General features: G+C 38.3%; 2 protein-coding genes across 6 annotated transcripts; both read right to left on the reverse strand.

The window, feature by feature from the left end:
* Positions 1-343: 343 nt before the first annotated feature.
* On the reverse strand, positions 344-10,579 carry LOC112283730 (uncharacterized). The gene is made up of 10 exons (XM_073534645.2): positions 10,347-10,579; positions 10,056-10,179; positions 8,597-9,781; positions 8,320-8,421; positions 7,929-8,088; positions 7,596-7,730; positions 7,254-7,343; positions 6,860-7,074; positions 6,066-6,582; positions 344-5,710 (listed from the first exon to the last, which is right to left on the reverse strand). The coding sequence occupies exons 1-10, from the start codon at positions 10,378-10,380 to the stop codon at positions 5,573-5,575; spliced, it is 2,700 nt and encodes an 899-aa protein (XP_073390746.1). The 5' UTR covers positions 10,381-10,579; the 3' UTR covers positions 344-5,572.
* Positions 10,580-10,739: 160 nt separating this feature from the next.
* Positions 10,740-17,360, reverse strand: LOC112283731 (uncharacterized). Of its 5 annotated transcripts, none has more exons than XM_024522790.3 (20): positions 17,090-17,360; positions 16,064-16,270; positions 15,829-15,912; positions 15,583-15,633; positions 15,312-15,412; positions 14,916-15,197; positions 14,567-14,744; positions 14,281-14,412; positions 13,970-14,134; positions 13,476-13,742; positions 13,300-13,356; positions 13,036-13,146; positions 12,787-12,891; positions 12,500-12,609; positions 12,181-12,268; positions 11,820-12,074; positions 11,583-11,711; positions 11,428-11,481; positions 11,201-11,278; positions 10,740-11,082 (listed from the first exon to the last, which is right to left on the reverse strand). In XM_024522790.3, the coding sequence occupies exons 2-20, from the start codon at positions 16,268-16,270 to the stop codon at positions 11,047-11,049; spliced, it is 2,490 nt and encodes an 829-aa protein (XP_024378558.1). In that variant the 5' UTR covers positions 17,090-17,360; the 3' UTR covers positions 10,740-11,046. The 5 variants fall into 5 exon arrangements, with proteins under 5 accessions (XP_024378558.1, XP_024378555.1, XP_024378559.1 ...); XM_024522787.3 differs by having other exon boundaries at positions 16,064-16,389; XM_024522791.3 differs by having other exon boundaries at positions 16,988-17,360.
* Positions 17,361-19,516: the final 2,156 nt, after the last annotated feature.

Genomic DNA, 19,516 nt, shown 5'->3' on the forward strand with positions numbered 1-19,516 from the left:
TTCAAGTTCTTATGATTCTATATTTGTGATAGTAGATTGTTTCACTAAGATAACATATTTTTTAAATTGTACAAAATCTATTACAAACAAAGAAACAACTATTTTTTTTTAATAACATTTATTACTATTATGGATTGCCAAAGGATATTATATTGACTCAATTTGTATCATGATTATAAAAAACTCTTGTAAGATTTTAAAGGTCAATACAAAAGTATCTTTTGCTTTTCATCTTCAAATTGATGGATAAACAAAGCAGATGAATAAAGTTTTAGAGCAATATTTGAAGTAATGTTATCACCTACCAATAAGATGATTAGACAATTTTTTTATTATTGATGAATTTTGCTTATAATAATGTGGTACATTCTTCTATTCAAATAATTTTTTTTTTACTAATTATAGTTATCATCTATAAATTGATACTTTTGATGTTTGAAAAGATACTAATACTATAGCAAAAGATTTAGCAAATCATTTATTAAAGCTATATGCAATAATGAAGGCACAATTAAAAGAAACTCAAGAATGACAAAAAATCAATGTTGATGCCTATTACAAAGAATAACCTTAATTCCATATTGGTGACAACGTATAGTTACTTTGTTGTATTATCAAGATTATTCTCTATTGTGATAAGTTGGATTACTATTGACTTAGACTATTTCCTATTTGTAAGCAAATCAATCTAGTTGAATATAGATTGCACCTACTGTAGTCTATGAAGATCTATCTTATATTCCATGTCTCTCTTTTTGAGCCATGCAAGACAATAGATATATAAAAAAGATAAAAAAAAATGCCACCTCTTCCTATAAGAGAGGATAATTATCAAGAGTATGAGGTCAAGAAGATTTAGATTCAATATAGCACCAAAATAGGTTAAAATATCTCGTTCATTGGTGCAAATATAATATTGATAAACTAAAATGAGAGATATTCAAGAAACTTACAAATGTAGCAAAAAATGTTGATATTTTTTATCAATAATATCCATTAAAATCAAATTGAAGAAAAGTTATAAAAGCCTCAATATTAATCAAATATCAAAGTAGTCTTATTGCCTTAGATTGAAACATCATTAGTAGTTGAAAGGATCTATCAATTATCATCAAAAGAAATAAAGTTCAAAATATGTGGTAAATATAATTTGTCACATCTCAAACTTTTTCATCATATGATTGCTACTCCTTGTAGAACTTCTCTCTAAAAGGAAGAATAATATCACAAACATATATATTTACTTAAATAAAAATTATTAGATAAAAGATAATTGTACGTGGATTTTATATTATCTTGTGACAAAGCTTTTTAAAAGCTTTATAGATGTAGAATTAACTTTAGATGTGTTGTAGTTTATTGATACATTAGAAACTTAGCCAACAAGTTAGGCACGTGTTGCATATGTTAATAGCTTATAATATAAGCTAATTAAATGGTGTACTAATAAAAGACTTATCTTGTAAGTTAGACAAGTATCTTGCTACTTGGACACATGTCGGAGGTCCTATAGAATGTTGTCACATAGCTCTTAATTAGATAGTATATATGGAAGCAAGAGTAAAGCCTTCTTCACTCTTATTAATGCCTTTCTAGTTCTTAGTCTTGTTTTAAGATGTCTTAGTCTTCTTGTTTTTGGCAATAGTTATTATAGTTTAATATTATATGATCCTCAAGTGATTTTTTAGACTTTTTGAGTGGCATAAGAGTAAATTAAACTTTTAGTTCTTTAAAATTCATGTCCTTGATAATAATAATCTTATATATAGAAAGTAAATAGTTTATGATATGAAAGCATGTTGTACCTATTTTTACAATAAAGTTTTGTTGCTGCATGAAGTGTAAAATGAAATCCATTATCATAGAAAAAAAAATGCTCCTTCATTAATACTTTTATGATGTGCTCTATGACTAGATCATGCTGATTTTTTTTTTACACCATATACAAATTAATTTGCAATTGTTATAAAGAGCTCCTTGAAGTCGAGTCATGACTTCTAATATATAGTCAATTATGTTTTGAGCTCCATTAGTCAATACTCCAAGAAAACACATCCACTAATCAAAACAAAATTTGTCAAGAAATTTAGCAACCATGTTGAACATGGCTTTATTTATGTACTACTTAAAAATTGACAATATGCACCTATACAAGTTGATAATGATGTTTTTTTACTTTATATACACTCAAAAGTGCACATCAAGATATGACATGCTTTAGTAGGCTGCAAAATCAAGTACCAACAAGAATTTCCATATATTTTGAAGTAATTTTGGTAGCCATTAAAAATTAATAATATAATTTATTTTGACAAAATTGCTTATATTGCTACAAATACAAGAATGCAACAATGGAGCAAAGAGGACTTTGTACATCTAATCAATGATATTTTCCATCATGTTGAATGATGTTCCATGTACAATGTATCAAATTGTAAGGTTCAATAATTCCATTTTCGTCTTTGAGATTGTGACAATTTAAGAATATAGAGCTTCATTCTATTGTCTATTGACTCACTTCACTTAAAAAGTAACAACATTTACTTCTTTGTCTTCATGAGAATTATATAATTATTGCTCATTGCAACACCATGTTTAGCATGATTGCCAAATGCAATCTAATCTTCATCATGTTTGATGTCATTATCATTGTTATAGATTTTGTCCTCTACTGAATATAATATGTCATCAATGATGATTTTGACAATGGCTTTGATAATATCAAACACAATTTCATATTGGTCCAAAGCTTCAGAGACAAAGTAAGACATCATCAAATTTTGAAACAAGACAACAACATTATCAAAGAAGGCATCTTGCTTTACTTTCAATTGGAGCTATCATACTCTTGAAATTTCAAAGCATGTTGCTTCTTCTTATATAAGTCAATATTATTGTATTGAAATTGTATACTCCAATCTTGTACATTGGTCATGATTTTGTGTTTTGCTCCAATATCTTCTTCACAATCAAATACAATACAAAAGTGGCACTACACCTTATTGACAATTAAAGTGGTAACATAATGGAAATCAATTTTCAATCCATACTTTGTATCATTGGCCTTGATGTAACTTGAGCTATGTTTGTTCTTGGATATTGAAATTGGAGGTTTAAACATCAACAAAAAAATTAACTATCTATTACTCCACTTTAACCTAGTTGCAATTGAAAAAGTAACATTGGCAGTCAATAACTACCACTTTATTTGACTTGGTTGCAATTAAAAAAGTAACCTTTGTAGTTAATAACTACCACTTTGCTCCCAACCCCGACTTGGTTGCAATTGAATAAGTAATTTTGGCAGTTAGTAACTACTGCTCCACTCCTAATCTTATTTTAGGCTCATTTGAAAAACTCATGTAGGCAATTAAGGCACAAAAATCCTAGATTGCCTATTATAAACATGCATTGATATATGTGTATAAGTTATATTTTTATTTATATGAATTCCTTCTAACCTTTCTATATTTGAATAAAATTCATATTACATTTAGTAAAACTATTAACTAATGACTTTTGGTATTACAGGATGTAATTATTGAACCTATTAACATTGCAAAATGCTTTGTTTTACATCCTGTAAAAAATGTTACAGGAATTTACTTAGCCTATTGAAGTGAACCAACTCTTTCACTCATTAATTTAAGATGTGCAAAAAATCTTAAATTTACTGATGAATTTTTTTTAAAAAAAAACCCCAAGACAGGGAAATTCATGTTAGAGAAATTATTATCATTACTATGACTATCATTATCATTTTCATTTTCATTATCATTTTCATTATGTTATCATTATCATCAATATTAAAACAAATTGTATAGAAAAAATAAAAAAATAAAAAACTTTTCAATGCCAGAATATGCATGGTACTCTTATATTTAAAGCATTTTACAATTTTCATAGGATATTGCATTAGAATTCGCATTTGATTCTGTAAGATTGTACATCCCAAAAAAAGAAAATTAATAAAATTCCTAAAACTTGATATTTAACATGAGTTTCTAAAAAAAGAAGTCTGGCAGCTTAATTTGGATATGACTCGTAAAGGGTTTCAAAGTACTTGATAAACTCACATTACTTTCAGGAAGTAGTGTTTGACGTTATTTGACTACGTAAAGTTGACATCTTTAAAAATTGATGTACATTTATATTTGCGCAAGTTGTTCCCAACAAAAGACAAAAAAACATCACTCGAGGCTTGGCCATCTTATGAGGCTGGATGTTAAAGGCACTAAAAAACAAACACAAAGAGTCAGTAAAGGTGACTCCCACAATCTATAAAGATGAGTGTTGTGAACCCCACCTTAAAAGAACACAATGACCAGAAAAGATAAAAGAGAGTTTTGAAGTAATTTGTAGGAATTCAAAGCTTTGAAAATGTGATGTCAACAATTACACAACCATGCAAATAAAATAAACTAAAATAAACTAACAAAAGTGCTCTTCAATGACTTGACTGGAATTCTTGGTTTAACTAGGAATGAAATCTGTCATTTCACCTACCGACTCTTGCAAAGACGTCATCCTGGATTGGAAGGGCTTCCAGAGCAGCAGCTGTTTCTCGAGTCTCCTGCACATTATAGTGTTGATGGTTGCGTCTCTTGTCTCTCGTCGTCGACCCGACAGTAGTCAAGAAAGGTGGGATGTGTCTCGGGGACTATGGGTGGTGGGTTCGGAGGCGAATCACCACAGGAGATGAGAACATGGTAGCAGCTGATGATGGTCTGGGTTGTGGCATTTTAAAACAAAAAGAGAGAGTTGACAAGAATTCACAAGCAAAATTTTAGGATTCTGTAAACAAATTCGCAACGAATCGTTCGGAAGGACTTTGGTATACATGGATACATTCAGTATGATCCCTTTCACTGTGATGTGGATGGATATTTACTGGGGGACAGATTGTATCCATAGTATACCAGAGCTTCCTCATCAAACGTTGTGGATTACAATACCTACAAACTTGAGTGGATGGTTCGCAATTCCTGAAAGGTATCCCATGATTCAATCAGGGCAAGGGCAACATGGACGAATCACCTATTCTGTTGGACGTAAAGACACGTGTATACGCTACCAAACTTCGAAAGCACTTGTACAACTACGGGAAACGAATTCTCACTCGTTGACTGACTTGTTGAATGTTTTGCACCCCAAAAGCACCCCATGTAGAGATCATTGCGAATGATTCTTGTATGTGTGCCAAATGGATTTGGCTAGCACTCGATATTTTGCTGACCATCGCATCGATGAATGGTATCACAGCATTCTTTGACCAAGGCTGCAGCTTCTCCCTCCCGCTTTTCTTCACACAATTTACATCTTTTTGCTCGGTTCCCTGTTGCCTGCATTTTGACCTCCTCTAGTTTTTCTTCGATAGATTTTTGTAATGTTATGATGTGCTCGAGGTCAAGGATAATTAGATGACGATTTGCATCACTAACTTCGTGACGATCCAGAAAATGTGCAAACGTAATAGACACAGTTAATGAAGAAGCTCATACAAGGAGTTAATGAATGGTATCACAGCATGGTTTAAGGGTTTATATAATAGGGCTTGATCAAAATGCTCATTTCATTTGTAGCAGCTAAAAAAGGATATTTTTTCATTGTTTTTGGAATCCAGAAGGAACTTCAACTTAGCATTATGAGCCATCACCTCCGCCAATAGATCATTCGCACTCCGTTGCTTTTGTTGCAGCATGCTCAAAATCTGCAAAAGCGCTATCAGTACACAAACATATGTTGTCCTGATTATTAATATCGAAGTTGTTAGGTACATCACATTTGATCATTCAACTGATACAGGATAAAAGGCCGATATCCAGCGCCAGAGTTGTTTGGGACAGTCTTGACCCTTTCTAATATGGTTCAAATGCCATATTTTCACAAAATAAAATCGAACAGTTTCTCAAGTTCTGGGATGTTTGACGACCACGAGGCTGCCATGTAATCACATGTCGAATAGAGCATAAAATCTGGTATCGAGAATTAATGCCCCTCACATCTCGTCAAACTGCAGTTAGCAATTTGAAATGAGGATCAAACTAGAAAGTGGACGAAATTACCTCATCAAGCTCAACCGAGCAGTCGGCTGTTGTCTTTGAGATAGTGCCGAACGTAGTTTCATTCGGGCAGACCTGACCCATGGTATCCACGGATCGTAATTGGGTACAACTTTCTTTCAACTTGCGGAGTTCTCGTTTTTCGTGCACTTCATTCGTGCAACCCATTCGATTATCCCGCAGTGGCAATTGGGAACCTTGCTTTCCGTGGGTCTTTTGGTACTCAATATTCTTGAAAACTTCATGTTTATGATTCATTGCACCTGTCAAATTTTCTATGGTATTCTCGAGTTGTGAATGAGAACTAATGATTTTGGATTTCTTCTGGTTACGCCTACCGCTCTCCAGTTTATGAGTCATTGCTGATGCAGGTTGCTTAACAACTTCAATATTCGCTATATCAACCTTGTGGTTGCGTGGAGGGCTTCGAACACACAAAGATTTTGAAATCGCAGGTATGTTCTCTGCCCTATGAATGTCGATCCTTGCTGCAGCAGGCCCAAGTCCAGTTTCTTGAATTCTGTGGTGAATTCAAGGGTAAGTATCTTAAACCAACTCCTACATTCTCCAAATACAAATTAAACCAGCTTCAGACATTGAACATACAAAAAGTTCTCAACAATGCGGGTAAACTACCCATCAGACATGTAAGAAAACTTCACTATTTAATATTTTGAAGCAGAACTGCAACAAAGATTCATGAACAATATTGATACCTAGTAATAAAATCATTGTAAATTGTGTTCCCGATTGGTCATTGATGCATAAGATTGAAGCTGGAGTATGGAAAAGCATACCTCGGCTGAGGTCCGAGCTTGTTGTTGCTTGATGGTAGGCGACTTAGACTTTGACCTGATATTGATGAAGCATGTTTAGATACTGAGAGTTTTTCCAAAGCAAGACTTGGCGCGCTCGTCGATTTTCCTTGTCCTGCATATAGGGGCTTAAGCTGATGGTTTTCTGCTTCGGACTGGTGTGCAGCTTGGACCTTAGGACGTTTTGAGTAGTCCTCCTGTAACGAACAACACATGAGCATCAGATCATACACTCTTTGCCAACTAAAAACTTGGAAAATGTCAAAATTAAACCAAACGATTTCTGGCGTACGATATCCGTGAATATACGCAAATGATTTACCATGGTAATTTAAGTGTCTGCATTGAAATGTCTTAGGGAAAAATGAGAACTAGCCTGTTCATCAGCTGACTGTTCTTCTGGAGGGCCTCGTTTGCTACTGAGGATTGCCCTTGTTGGAGGATGTATTGGTGTTTCTAATGAAATCTGATTTGAAAAATATCCAGAATGTCATTCTGAATTAGGATTTTGCAGAGTAATGTTTGAAACGAAATTTAAATCACAGCAGCTGGAAAAAATAGAAAATCAGGCGTCCAACATAAATTTGTTAGTGTTGCCAATTGATTGTGAAACGGAGCTACTAAAAAATCCAAATAATTGTTGACTACTTATTCCTCACACAAGAAAGTGACTGTCACTCATGAGTGTCTTCATGTTCTTGAAAGATGCGATCTATACCGTTTTAACGTTAACTGGCGGTTTCAATTTCATGCGCAAATTCTCGCCATTTTCATTAGATGTAGGATCCTCAATCTGTTTCTCAGACCTCAATGGTGGCAAGGCGTGAGATCGTGACGTCCGCAGAGAACTAACCTACAGAGGAACGGTACTTTCACGTGAGACTAGAATGATACGATGAATGATTAGGACTACAGAAGTGGAGAAGGTTCTCTCAAAACCGACTCCAAATCACGTCATAATGTGCAATATACACGTCAAATGTAGAAAAGAGCCATCAAGTAAAAGAAAGGAACATTCTTTTTTCTCGCAATTTTAAGGTTATACAAGAACCTGTGTAGGCTTAAGGCTCTTGAAGGCCACAGATAGGTTGTCTTTTTGTTTCCGATCTATTGTTTTAACTGTTTTTAAAGGGCCTCTTGAATCTGGCACGTCCACTTTGCTGATGTCCTTGGTCAGAAATGAACGGGCGACCTTTGCTGGCAGTGGAGACCTGGTAGCGTGTCAAAAATTCACTTATCCTACATAATTAGCTTCAGGGTAAAGTTTTCAAAAAGTAAATAACTAGCCACTAATATTCGCGTCAGTAATTGAAACACAGCTCGCAGAGCCTCCCATTATGCCATTGCCATTAGCAGCATTCTTCGGAGAAAGGGGAAGTCCGAATCATATCAATCGGACCGTCTCCAGTTGCACAATTTAAAAAGATTTCACCCCCTTGTACCTCTTGATGTTATTATTGCGTTCAGTTGCAGGCTGGCTAGTTCTGTCTTCGTTTGTCTTCCTCGAAGGAAGATCAGATGAATTTCGCTCTTCAGCTGCGGGTCTAGAGTATCATAAGAACCACAGCAAGGAAATAGTTAAGGATGGATCTACAAGTGACAAACGACTTGCTGTCTGCTACAGGGAAGTCGCAGTCCCAAACATGCAGTGGCAATATGATTTTCATGCAGTTAAGAATCGCCCCACAAAGAATGGTAAAGAATTTTTCTGAAGGTCACCTCGTTGCTCTTTGGCTGTTGCGTTGTAGCCTGCCTTTCATTGAGTTTCTAGAGATCACTCTTTGCACTGGTGAATCAACGTTCTGTTCTGAGCCTGGAAATTCCTCTTCAACCTCGAAGTTTATTTTAGCGCAACTTGCTTTTGTCTGGTCACCAACTATGGAAGGCAGCAAGTCTGTCCAGTGAGTTGTGACTTCCAGTACCTGACTGACAAGAGAAGCTTTAGGCTCCCCTTCTCGAGTATGTGTTACTCCAGCAGTTACATACGTCTGAGCAACATCAGTAATTTCACAAGGCACTTTTTCGGCCTGATTGATATGCCTGACCTGCTCATTATTGATTTGACTCTCAGCGACAGTTTCAAATGGCCCTACCACAAAGAGAGATTCTCCTAATTTAATTTCGCGAGGCTGGATATCTGTCAACTCCGTAGCTTCCCCAACTTTGGCGACAAGACCATTCGACTGTAACTCTATGTCATTCTCCTCTATTTTCCCTTGTGGCACTCCTTCAGTGCTCCTCTGTTGAACGCTTGCATCCTGGTGGTCAACAATTTTTGTGACAACTGAATCGTTCTGGTTTGATAGGGCTTCCACAGGTGGTAGATTTTGCTTTTGTTGTTCCTTTGATTGAAAAGTTGATGCAGTAGCTCCCTCCCCTGAAGATTGTTTAGTTATTTCTGGAGCACTTTCAGTTTGTTCGCCAACTATATACCATCCTTGTAACACAGCTTCTTCAAGGGATTTAGGAGATGAGCCATCATGCGCAGTTACTTTTAACATATCATTATTGATTTCTTTAATTGTTCTTTTATCACTGGAATCTAGATATGCCCTCGTCATCTCAGATTGGCTACCCCATGAAAATGCCTCGGCAGAGTCAGCAGTCTTGGATGCTCTTTTTGGTTCAATCTGGTTTTGGCATTTCATATTCAATTTTTCCTCAACAACCCGAGTCTTTGAGGCAGGATCTAGCTGCTCTTGACCGGAAAGAAGAGAGGCATCATTTTTTGTATTGTATTCGAGAGAATCTTTAGAATGCTCAGAACATGTCATCTGTGGTTCCCTTCGATTTCCTTTATCTAAGTCGCCATATTTTGGACTTTTCAAGAAGTCGAAATCGATATCGAAGGATGACAGTTTGCTGCTTAAGCCAGACTGAGTGCCAAAGTCTATTTCCATGTCACTGACAAAAGAGTTCTAGGATGGTTAGCCTTCGAGGAATGTAAATGCCAGGCACAAGCGATTCTCTTCTTTTTTTAAATCTAAGTGCTAGTCAATATTACAGCAATTTGCAACTAGCTTTGCGACCTTCGTTATTATTAATCTAATTCAAACGAAAAAGCCACGTCACCACAACCGCTGAGAACACATAGCTGGTGATATAGAAACTAATGTGCATGTAGAAGCATCATAAGGACCAGATAATTCTCTGCTATGCCAAGCTGAGGTTTACTCACAAATTGTTAGGTATCTTGAAAGCTTTTCCAGAAACACTCGGTTGAGAGCACTCGAAGTCAAGATTCGGAACAGAGCTCATATTGCCCGGCTTCCAGGCACTGAGGAAGTCGACTCCGATGTCATCTGCTTTGGACCGTAAATACTCCACCGTTAGAAATTCCACCACGACTTATTTCAGATCAAGCCGAAGAGAACACAGTCCAAAACAAAAACTATCCTCAGACATCCACCATTTCCCAGTGCTCTAACTAGCTCAGTTTCGCACACAACAAAGCCATAAATCGACTCACCGAAGCAACTCATTGGATTTTTCTTCTCCTTCATCCTGAAGCTAGAATCAGACCGAGACAACTATTCCACCCACGGTAACTTCACCCTGCAACAATCTTCCACTCAACTTCTAAGAGGCAAAGACGCTCAGTTAGTCCTAAACCAAGACTCGCAACAAATTGCACGCCTCGTTAACGCGCATCGCTTACAACTCCGACCACGATTCCAATCTATAGACTGCAAATTGCATTGTGCGACGATGGCGCGAATTCAAATTTCATTTCAGCAGCGGCGCGCGCAAACAAAACTCAGACAGACACCAGTCAATCTCAACGGATTGGTCATAAACTCTTCTTTTGCACGGTGGACAGCTCCCCTGCACCCGGTATTAGGGTCCATTCATTTGCGGTCGGTTTGTGAAGACTCTCAATGTTATTACAGTAGAGTTTAATACAATAATGTCACATTTTATTATTCTCTATCTGCGTCTCTGGGAGGGGCTAACAAGTCGCCGAATCATGGTGTTCATCGCAAGCACCGCAAGCAATGTGCCCGTGAAGCGATGTTGCTAAATCTTCAACAATAAGAATTAGTGCGTCGGGGGAGATAGAGGAAAGAAGACGCGCTCGACCACCCGATGATTTGTCACACAGAACGTGTGTTGTGCTACCGCTGACTACAAGAAATCTTTTTTGTGGTGCTGAGCTAAGGAAATTGGCTTCACTGGTGCTTGGCGTCCGAAGGAACGGGTGCAGACTGCATTGCATAACAGACGGTATACGATCATTAGAGGATGAGCGATTAGGGAGTGCACGAAAAGAAAAAAATAAAGATGGCTAGGGACTACTCGGGTTACAATTCGGGATATTCATACCTTAACATTCCAGATGTCCTTGGCGTACTCTGCAATTGTGCGGTCACTGCTGAAAACGCCCATCATGGAGGTGCTCGTCTGTAGATATGAAACATGGAGTTATCAGAAGAAAAAAAATAATGTCCAGGATTTTAAACAAGGAACGTAGGGGTTGGTGCGGGTACAAACCATGCGAAGATGCACTACAAAGAAATGGTTGAGGTTGAAGGTTGTAAACTGGCACTTACAATACACCGCCGTGTCCATTCGGACTCGTCCACAAAGATTTGATCAACCATTTCCTGTAACCAAAAATAGTGCCAGGTTACTACACAATTACAGGGAAACATTAGTTCTATTTCCAAAGGATATGGCAATAACTCTTAAGAGAAAGCATTCTGACCTGGGCATCGAGGTATGAGGGCCAGTCATGGGCGAGCAAGTAGTAGTCTCTCCCCTCGCGCAAGGAGTACAAGATAGGCTCAAACTCTTCGTATGGTCCAAAGTCACCAGCCTCGATAGAGTGATAAACCTATACATTTCAATCTTTGTGAGACAAAGTTGCTGGAACATAGCGATTCAAATAAACTAACGCAAGTTTTCCCTACTAGATTTGTTTGTGGAGAAGGTGGTAATTTACTTGCAGGAGCCGCTCATCGATCAAGTCCTCGCCCTTGTGCTTCAACGCATGCCGAAGTCCTCCCACCTCTTCAGCAGTAGCTCCAAAAACAAACATGTTCTCCCGTCCACACGCATTAGCGATCTCAATGTTGGCTCCGTCCATGGTGCCGACAATCAATCCTCCGTTCATTACGAACTTCATGTTGGACGTACCACTAGCCTCCATTCCAGCAGTTGAAATGTGTTGAGAGATATCATTGGCAGGGATGATCACCTACATAGATTGGAAGTATGCGAAGTTATGAGGTAGCCCAACCATGCTTCCCATGCGCACTCAAATCCTGAAGTGATCATTTCCTTCTGTTGTATAGGACTCTTACCTCGGCAAGTGAAACGCTGTAGTTGGGAATGAACACCACCTTCAAGGTATCTCCGACATCAGGGTCATTGTTCACTCTAGCACCAACCCTGAGAACAAAACTTCAAGCTGTTAAAAAAGTGCGTACTAAATACTAGAATTGAGTGTTACACTACTCGAGAAATACATGACGGCGAAGTGTAAGAAGAAACCATTCAGGATATGATGATCATAAGATGTTAGTGTTTAGTGTAATCAAAGCTACACAAATAACGCTTCACATGAGTGAGTTAAAAGAAAGATTGAGGACTATTTCAACACATTGCCGGAGAAATACTCACGCGTTGATGAGTTGAATGATGCGCTTAGCCAAGTAATAGCCAGGAGCAGCTTTTCCAGCAAAAATAGCCACACGTTTCACAAACTTTGCACGGTCTGCTGGTGAGGCCCTCTGATTCATGCAGCAAAGAGTCAAACATCAATTGATTGATTTCAGTGACTCATTTAAGAGGTAGCTTCGATCCAGGAAATCATAGAACAGAATCGTGAAGTTATTGGACTATGAAAGTGAAGAATTTCGACACACAAGTCTTTAGATGTATTCGACAAAAAGAGCGGTGACCATTACCTTAATGCACTGGTAACGGTAGATAAGACTCAATATGTTCAAAAGCTGTCGCTTATACTCGTGAATGCGCTTGATTTGCACATCGAAAAGCGCCTTCTCAGACACCTGAAACAGGAGCAGAAGGTTTCTTTTAACTGACCAACATATTCGATTGCCTCGAGAACGATTAAGCCAACCGAAAGCATATACCTTAACAATTGAAGCTACCCTTTTCGATACAATTTCAAAAATTTCACACTGTTTGCTTACTTCCACACCACACCGACTCTTGATCAGTGCTGCAAGCTTTGCCTTGTTAGCACTCTTTGCAGCTTGGAAATCGTGCTGCAAGGTTTTGTTACCTGCCAAGTGCTTCATCCTCTGAAGGAAGATATACCAAAAGACAAAGAAAAAAATGAATACAAAGTTGCCCAAGCAAACACCAGCTAAGATGTAAAACTTAACAAACACCAATGGATAGAGATTTTATACTTCCAGTTGCAATTAGGGGAGATAAGAGTGGCGATAACAAACCTGGAGTAAATCAAGGTTCAGCACCCAGTCCTCGGTTTCCACAGCTTTAGTGATGATCTGTAGGTGAACAAATTTGTGAGATCTCTAAAGCGTCGCTTTCAATAACTGCAACGAAATTTGGAAGTTCCAGTTAACACTAATGTAACCAAATAACAAACTCAGGGGATGATGAAAACCTTGCTGAGGCCCGGGTTAGCTTGCAAGATCCACCGCCTGGGGGTGACACCATTTGTCTTGTTTTGGAACTTTTGAGGTGAAAGCTCCACAAATTCTGGGAAAAGCGAGGTTTTCACCAAGCCTGAATGAATCTCAGCGACACCGTTGATGGCATGAGATCCAACAGTGGCCAAGATTGCCATTCGCACCGCCTTCGTGTTACCCTCTTCGATAATGCTCATCTTGATCAGCTTTTCGGTATCATTCTTCCACTTCCCCTCAACAACCTGACATATCGCTCGATCTCTCCAATTCAGAAATTGACCATCATTCCACGACCCAAACAAAGAAACTGTTTCTTAATCGTTGAAACTGTGAGACAAAGTGATCTGAGCTTGAAATACAAACCGACTGCCTCGCGTTTAGCAGCTGTTTGTAATCGAAGGATTCAACGCAAAGACTCTTTCGAATCCATAAGACTGCTTAAGAGTGAGAGTTAACTAGAGGGCATTACCTGAAGATGACGATGGTTGATCTCATAAATGATTTCAAGATGACGGGGAAGGAGCTTCTGCATCAATGGAACAGACCATTTCTCGAGCGCCTCTGGAAGTATAGTGTGGTTGGTGTACCCGAATACCCGGGTGGTTATATCCCAGGCAGCATCCCAACTCATTCCCTAAAATCACAACAGGAAGTAAATGAATGCGCACAATTGGACAAGATTGTAGATTGAAATGCAGAGATGACGCAGAAAACAAGTTAGAATCCATCCTAGATTCTAGATCTAATCACGAAAGTTGATGTGATTAATCTGCTCCTAACCTCCTCATCCAGGAAGAGGCGCATTAACTCGGGAATGGCGATTGTAGGATGTGTATCATTGAGCTGCACAGCGACTTTGGTGTCGAACTTCGAGATGGCGTCTCCAGATGCCTTGTAACGCTTCATGATGTCCTGAACACCCACGACAAATCTGATTAGTTATAGTGACAAACCTTGCATAAAAACTAGGCTAGAAAGTGTTGTCAGCATGAATTCCAAGCCCATTACTAGAGCATGTCGAAATACCCATCCTCAGAAAGCGCAATAGCTGCAGTTAAAAGATTACCTGTAGTGTGGCAGATACGAAGAAGTATTGTTGCTTGAGCCGCAACTCCTTTCCTGCATCGTGGTTGTCATTGGGATACAGGACAGAACTGATAGCCTCCGCTCTGACTCTGGCCTCTACTGCCTGAGCGTAATGACCTTCATTGAATTCTCCCAAACCGAATTCTTCTAAGGGCCGCCTGCATCAGCAAATGGAAATTAAAGACTAATGGACAAGAACCGACAGGGATCCAATGTACTGATAAGCGGTATACGATACCCATGACATTCCCGAACGACATTTCACCACGCAACTGTGAATGAAACGAAATGAGCGCAGACACTCAAAGTTGAAGGAGAAGGGTGCATACGCGCTCCATAGACGCATGGTGTTGGTATTCACTGTGCCGAAGCCGGGAATGGGGGTATCATACGCCACAGCTTGCACGACCTCTCCACCTTCCCACTTGAACAGAGTCTTACCATCTTGATGGTGTGTGACTACGTGTCCGTAGAAACGAACTGGATAAACAACATCCAAGCGCTCAATTTCCCATGGATTTCCCTTGGACAACCAGTAGTCTGGACGTTCGATTTGCTTGTTATCCTGAATGAGCTGCTCGAAAATCCCGTACTTGTATCTAATTCCATATCTGAAGCAGACCCAGATGATAGAACACATATTAGTATTTCCTCATCAACGAAGAATGGACGGTTGCATTCAAGGCGGAAAACACTGAAACTAAAAGAATTTTCGATGGCATTACCCGACGGAAGGGATGCTGAGAGTAGCCATGGAATCGAGAAAACAAGAGGCCAGACGTCCCAGGCCTCCATTACCAAGACCTGCATCTCTTTCCTCCTCGACCTGAAATTGTGGGTTATCAGTGCTTCAAATCGAAGTTATTTTGCAAAATAACATAAAATAATATAAAATTTCAGTTATCATTTTTCCCAAATGGAAAAGTGAATATGCCTGGTGGTGACAAGATCATTAAATAAAAGCAGAAAAACTTGCAGCTAAAGGTCGAGGTTTACCGTTTCTTCTAGGTGGTAGCCCAGAGCTTTCAATGCCTCAGAATATTCACCCTGCATCACAAATTTCCTGGGGTATAAATAAAAATTGAAACAGGTCTGAGCGGCAAAAAAAAACAAAACAAAACATTACAATACAAAAAAACAAAAAACAAAAAAAACGGCTTGAGACTGTGACTAGCCCCGAAAGAGCTGAGACTTACGAACTCTATTAGATAGTCCAGATAGATGGCATCAGGATTTACACACCTTGAGCCTCAAGTTCAAGATTGCGTTCAGCAGTGAACGACCCACCAAGTACTCCAAAGAAAGGTAATATATCCTCTTGGCATTCTGAAACAAGCAGGCGCGTAGAACACTGTCAGTCACCACCGAAATTGGAAAGAAAATTGCATGCACAAGGAAATTCTTGAGTAACCTCGATCTGAGTGAATAAATTCGACGGAAATTCAACTAGCCATTGTTAGATAGTTATGCCACCTACCGTCTTGGTGTAGTGTTCCTCTGTCTTAAGCCAGCGCTCAACCAAGCGATCCCGGACGGTCTGTGCAGTCGCCTCGTACATCACTGAGGTGTTGAACGACGGCCGGGGGTGCGCGTAGGTGACTTGAGCATGGTGGAGAAGCTCCCTTTGGAGGTGCTCAACCTCTTCGGGCGCCTGTTTGGTGCTCCCATTGCCAAACAAATGCATCTTGAAAAACGATTCGCACAAGCGGTAGAATTAGCGATCGAAGTCCACGTGAATAGGAGAGGAAGAACTTGGACCGTGGCACAACCAAGTGATCAATGGATGTATCAATCGGGCGGTGACTGCAAATCCACAGAAGAAAAAAACCATAAATGCATTACTCCTATGTCCCCAATATATAATTCTATACCCAAGGCAGGATACCACCATGCACTTCCGTTGAAGTGATTTGTTCAAAGAGCGTGTATTCTAAAGTATTGTCAGTACTAGGATTAGTTTCTACTAACACGCTAACAAGAACAACAATTTTTCCAGCACTCAAAAGAATGCGGCGATAAGTTCTCTTCGATCCTCAAGTCAATCCGCGGTACTTCTGGTATCGAGGTTTTAGAAATACAAACAAAGTGAAACAGATGTAATGCGTCCCAAAATCCTCCCCACTACATTCACAAGATTGCAAAGCACGCCCAAACCGCCGAGGTCTTGTCAAACTCTCCTTAACAAACGCACAGACAGACAAACGCAACAACCACTAGGTACGAAAACTGAAACACAGGTACACACAAACATTAAAAACTCGCACCAACCACCTGCAGAAAGGCACACAACTTCAACGCGATGCAGGTTGAGGCCCGCAAATGCAAATCTCCAATCGAAAGTCGTCTACAGAGAGACCACTCACACAGAAAACCACCAACGCTAACAGGGCAACTCACTCACCAGCGGATAAAAAACCCACAAACTAAACACCTCTGCAGTTCCCGAATCGAGCTTCCAGCAAAAATACAAAAAGAACAAGTAAAAGCAGTGCTACGATCTAACCTCCTAGAAACATAGGAGACGACACGAGATCAACGAGGGGGTCGGAGCTGCTGGGCCTCAAGAGAGGAAAAAAATCACAATGATATGAACATCAGGACAGGTGACGCCCCCTCAAAGGCAGAGTCGAATTCCAGAGACTAGAAAAGGGCCAAAACAGTCCCACTTCATCATCGTTCATCCCACGAACATCCTCCCCGTCTCAAGCCTCGCTGCACGAAACGCCGATCCATCCATCCACTCACGCACGGGGAAGTGGGGAACCCGATCCAAAAGATCCTGGTTCTATATACCGAAAAGATGCTTCATTAGAGGGCTTCTCATCAATTCTATATTCAGCCTTTTTGATGAACCAGGGCAGATTCATTTCTTTTACACAGGGATGGCGACAACAAGCGGGTGTGATAACTGTGACGAGAAGGTGGTGGTTCGCAATCAGGTGAGAGAATGTGCGACAAATTACTCGTGCGTGGGGCCTTATTATAGCCTCATGGTGGTGCATCCGATTGCAGCTTTAGGTTCCCATCTCTCACTTGCAAAGCCCGAGAAGAAAAATTCGCAAGTGCTCGAGTCGTGCAAACTTCGATCCGAGGCGCTGACCGTCGCGCGCTTTGCTTGCCATGCTATACCACTCTCCCATTGAATGGAATTTGAGCTGTCCCCAATTTGTACGCCGGTACGCTTTTCGAGATATTTTTCTCTTTTGCGTTCTCCCAGTGGGCCACATGTGCTCGTCCGAGAGGGCGACCGTATCTCGTGACCTCCTTTCCCCCACCTCCCCAGTAAATTATCACAAATTCTACGACGTGGGTCGATGTTGGAATCGCTCGTCGCGTGCCCGCTGCGGCGATTCTGCACGCGCAGTGACGACGGGGGACGGCGGACTGTGCTCGGAGGAATTAGGGTTTCGTTGCGACGACGACGAAGATGACGAAGGCGACGACCACGACGAAGACGATGCTTCTTCGTCGACAAGAGGAATCGCAAACCCTCACATATTGAAGTTAAATAGTGTGATTTTTAAATTGGTGTTGTATGGGAATTTATTTTGTTGCAGATTTTAAAATATAAAGTTGTACCTGGATTTTCGGTTGATGAACTTGATTTACTATGTATGTTTTGTTTACATTTCTATATACATGTTCTTGCATATTATGGTTTTTACATATTAAAATAACTTTTCATATAATAAGTTACCTATCTATTAAACTATTTGTATGAATGTATACATGGCTTGAGAAAAAAATCCCTATGTTGAATTCAATATGGTGAAAAGATTAACATAAAAACTTATTCAGATTCTATTTAAAATTTCAATAAAAATGCTATCTTAAAATCTTGTTTAAAATCTTATTTTTTATTTTTTGGATTAAAATTTTACATATTACACTATAATTGAAGAACAGTCAAAATATGTACATATTCTAATCATATACAAAATGATTTAAATTAAGTGTATAAACAACATGTTTAAAATCAAGTTCATATTAAAAAAATTACAAAAAGAAAAGAATAAAAACTTTCAATTTTTTAAAGAATTCTCAACATCCAATTAAACAGTTTAAATAATTTTAAAAAAAATCTAATAAAAATCTAAATGATACATTTTAAAAAATATTTATGATAAATAATTAAATAAATTATATTTTAAAATTAATAGCATTAATAATATAAGTTATATAATATATAAATCACCTTAAGCATTTATTTGATTATTTTTTTTATTTACTATAGATTATTACATAAATTATAGAAACTAAAAAACTTTTAATGTAATGTAATGTAATAATAATAAACTAAAAAACTTTTAATGTAATGTTAACTTTTGTTAATCATATAATTTAAAAGTTATAAATAAAATTTAGATTTAAAATTTAAAATTAATGTCTATTGAAATTATATTATATTTTTCTTGTCATGGATATATATATTTATTATAATATTTACCTATATGATTAAATAGAAATAGGTAAAAGTAGATTTATCTTATAATATTTTCTAAAGAAGCTTCCTAAAAGCTTCATAGATGTTGCTTTGGCTTTACATGTATTTGTAATTGATTGATAGGCTAGAAACTTGGTCAATAAATAACCACATGTTGATAGCTTGCAAAACAAGTTAACTATGTAGTCTACATATAGAAAATTTGCCTTGCAAGTTAAGATATATGTCTTGCAAAGTCAACATGTTTTAGAGGTCTTATAGGATATCGCAACATAGCCCCTAGTTAAGAGTACATATGGATGCAAGAGTAAAGCCTTCTTCACTCTTATCAATGTCTTTCTAGTCCTTAGTCTTGTTTTAAGACTTTCTAGTCTTCTTATTATTGGCAATAGCCATTCTAGTTTAATACTATATTATATTTAAGTGATTTTCCAATCTTTTTGACTGTCACAAGAGTGTATTGATATTTTAGTTCTTTGAGGTTCA

This window comes from Physcomitrium patens, chromosome 6 (assembly GCF_059467195.1).
Source record: "Physcomitrium patens ecotype Gransden chromosome 6, ASM5946719v1, whole genome shotgun sequence".
NCBI classification, from domain to species: Eukaryota; Viridiplantae; Streptophyta; class Bryopsida; order Funariales; family Funariaceae; genus Physcomitrium; species Physcomitrium patens.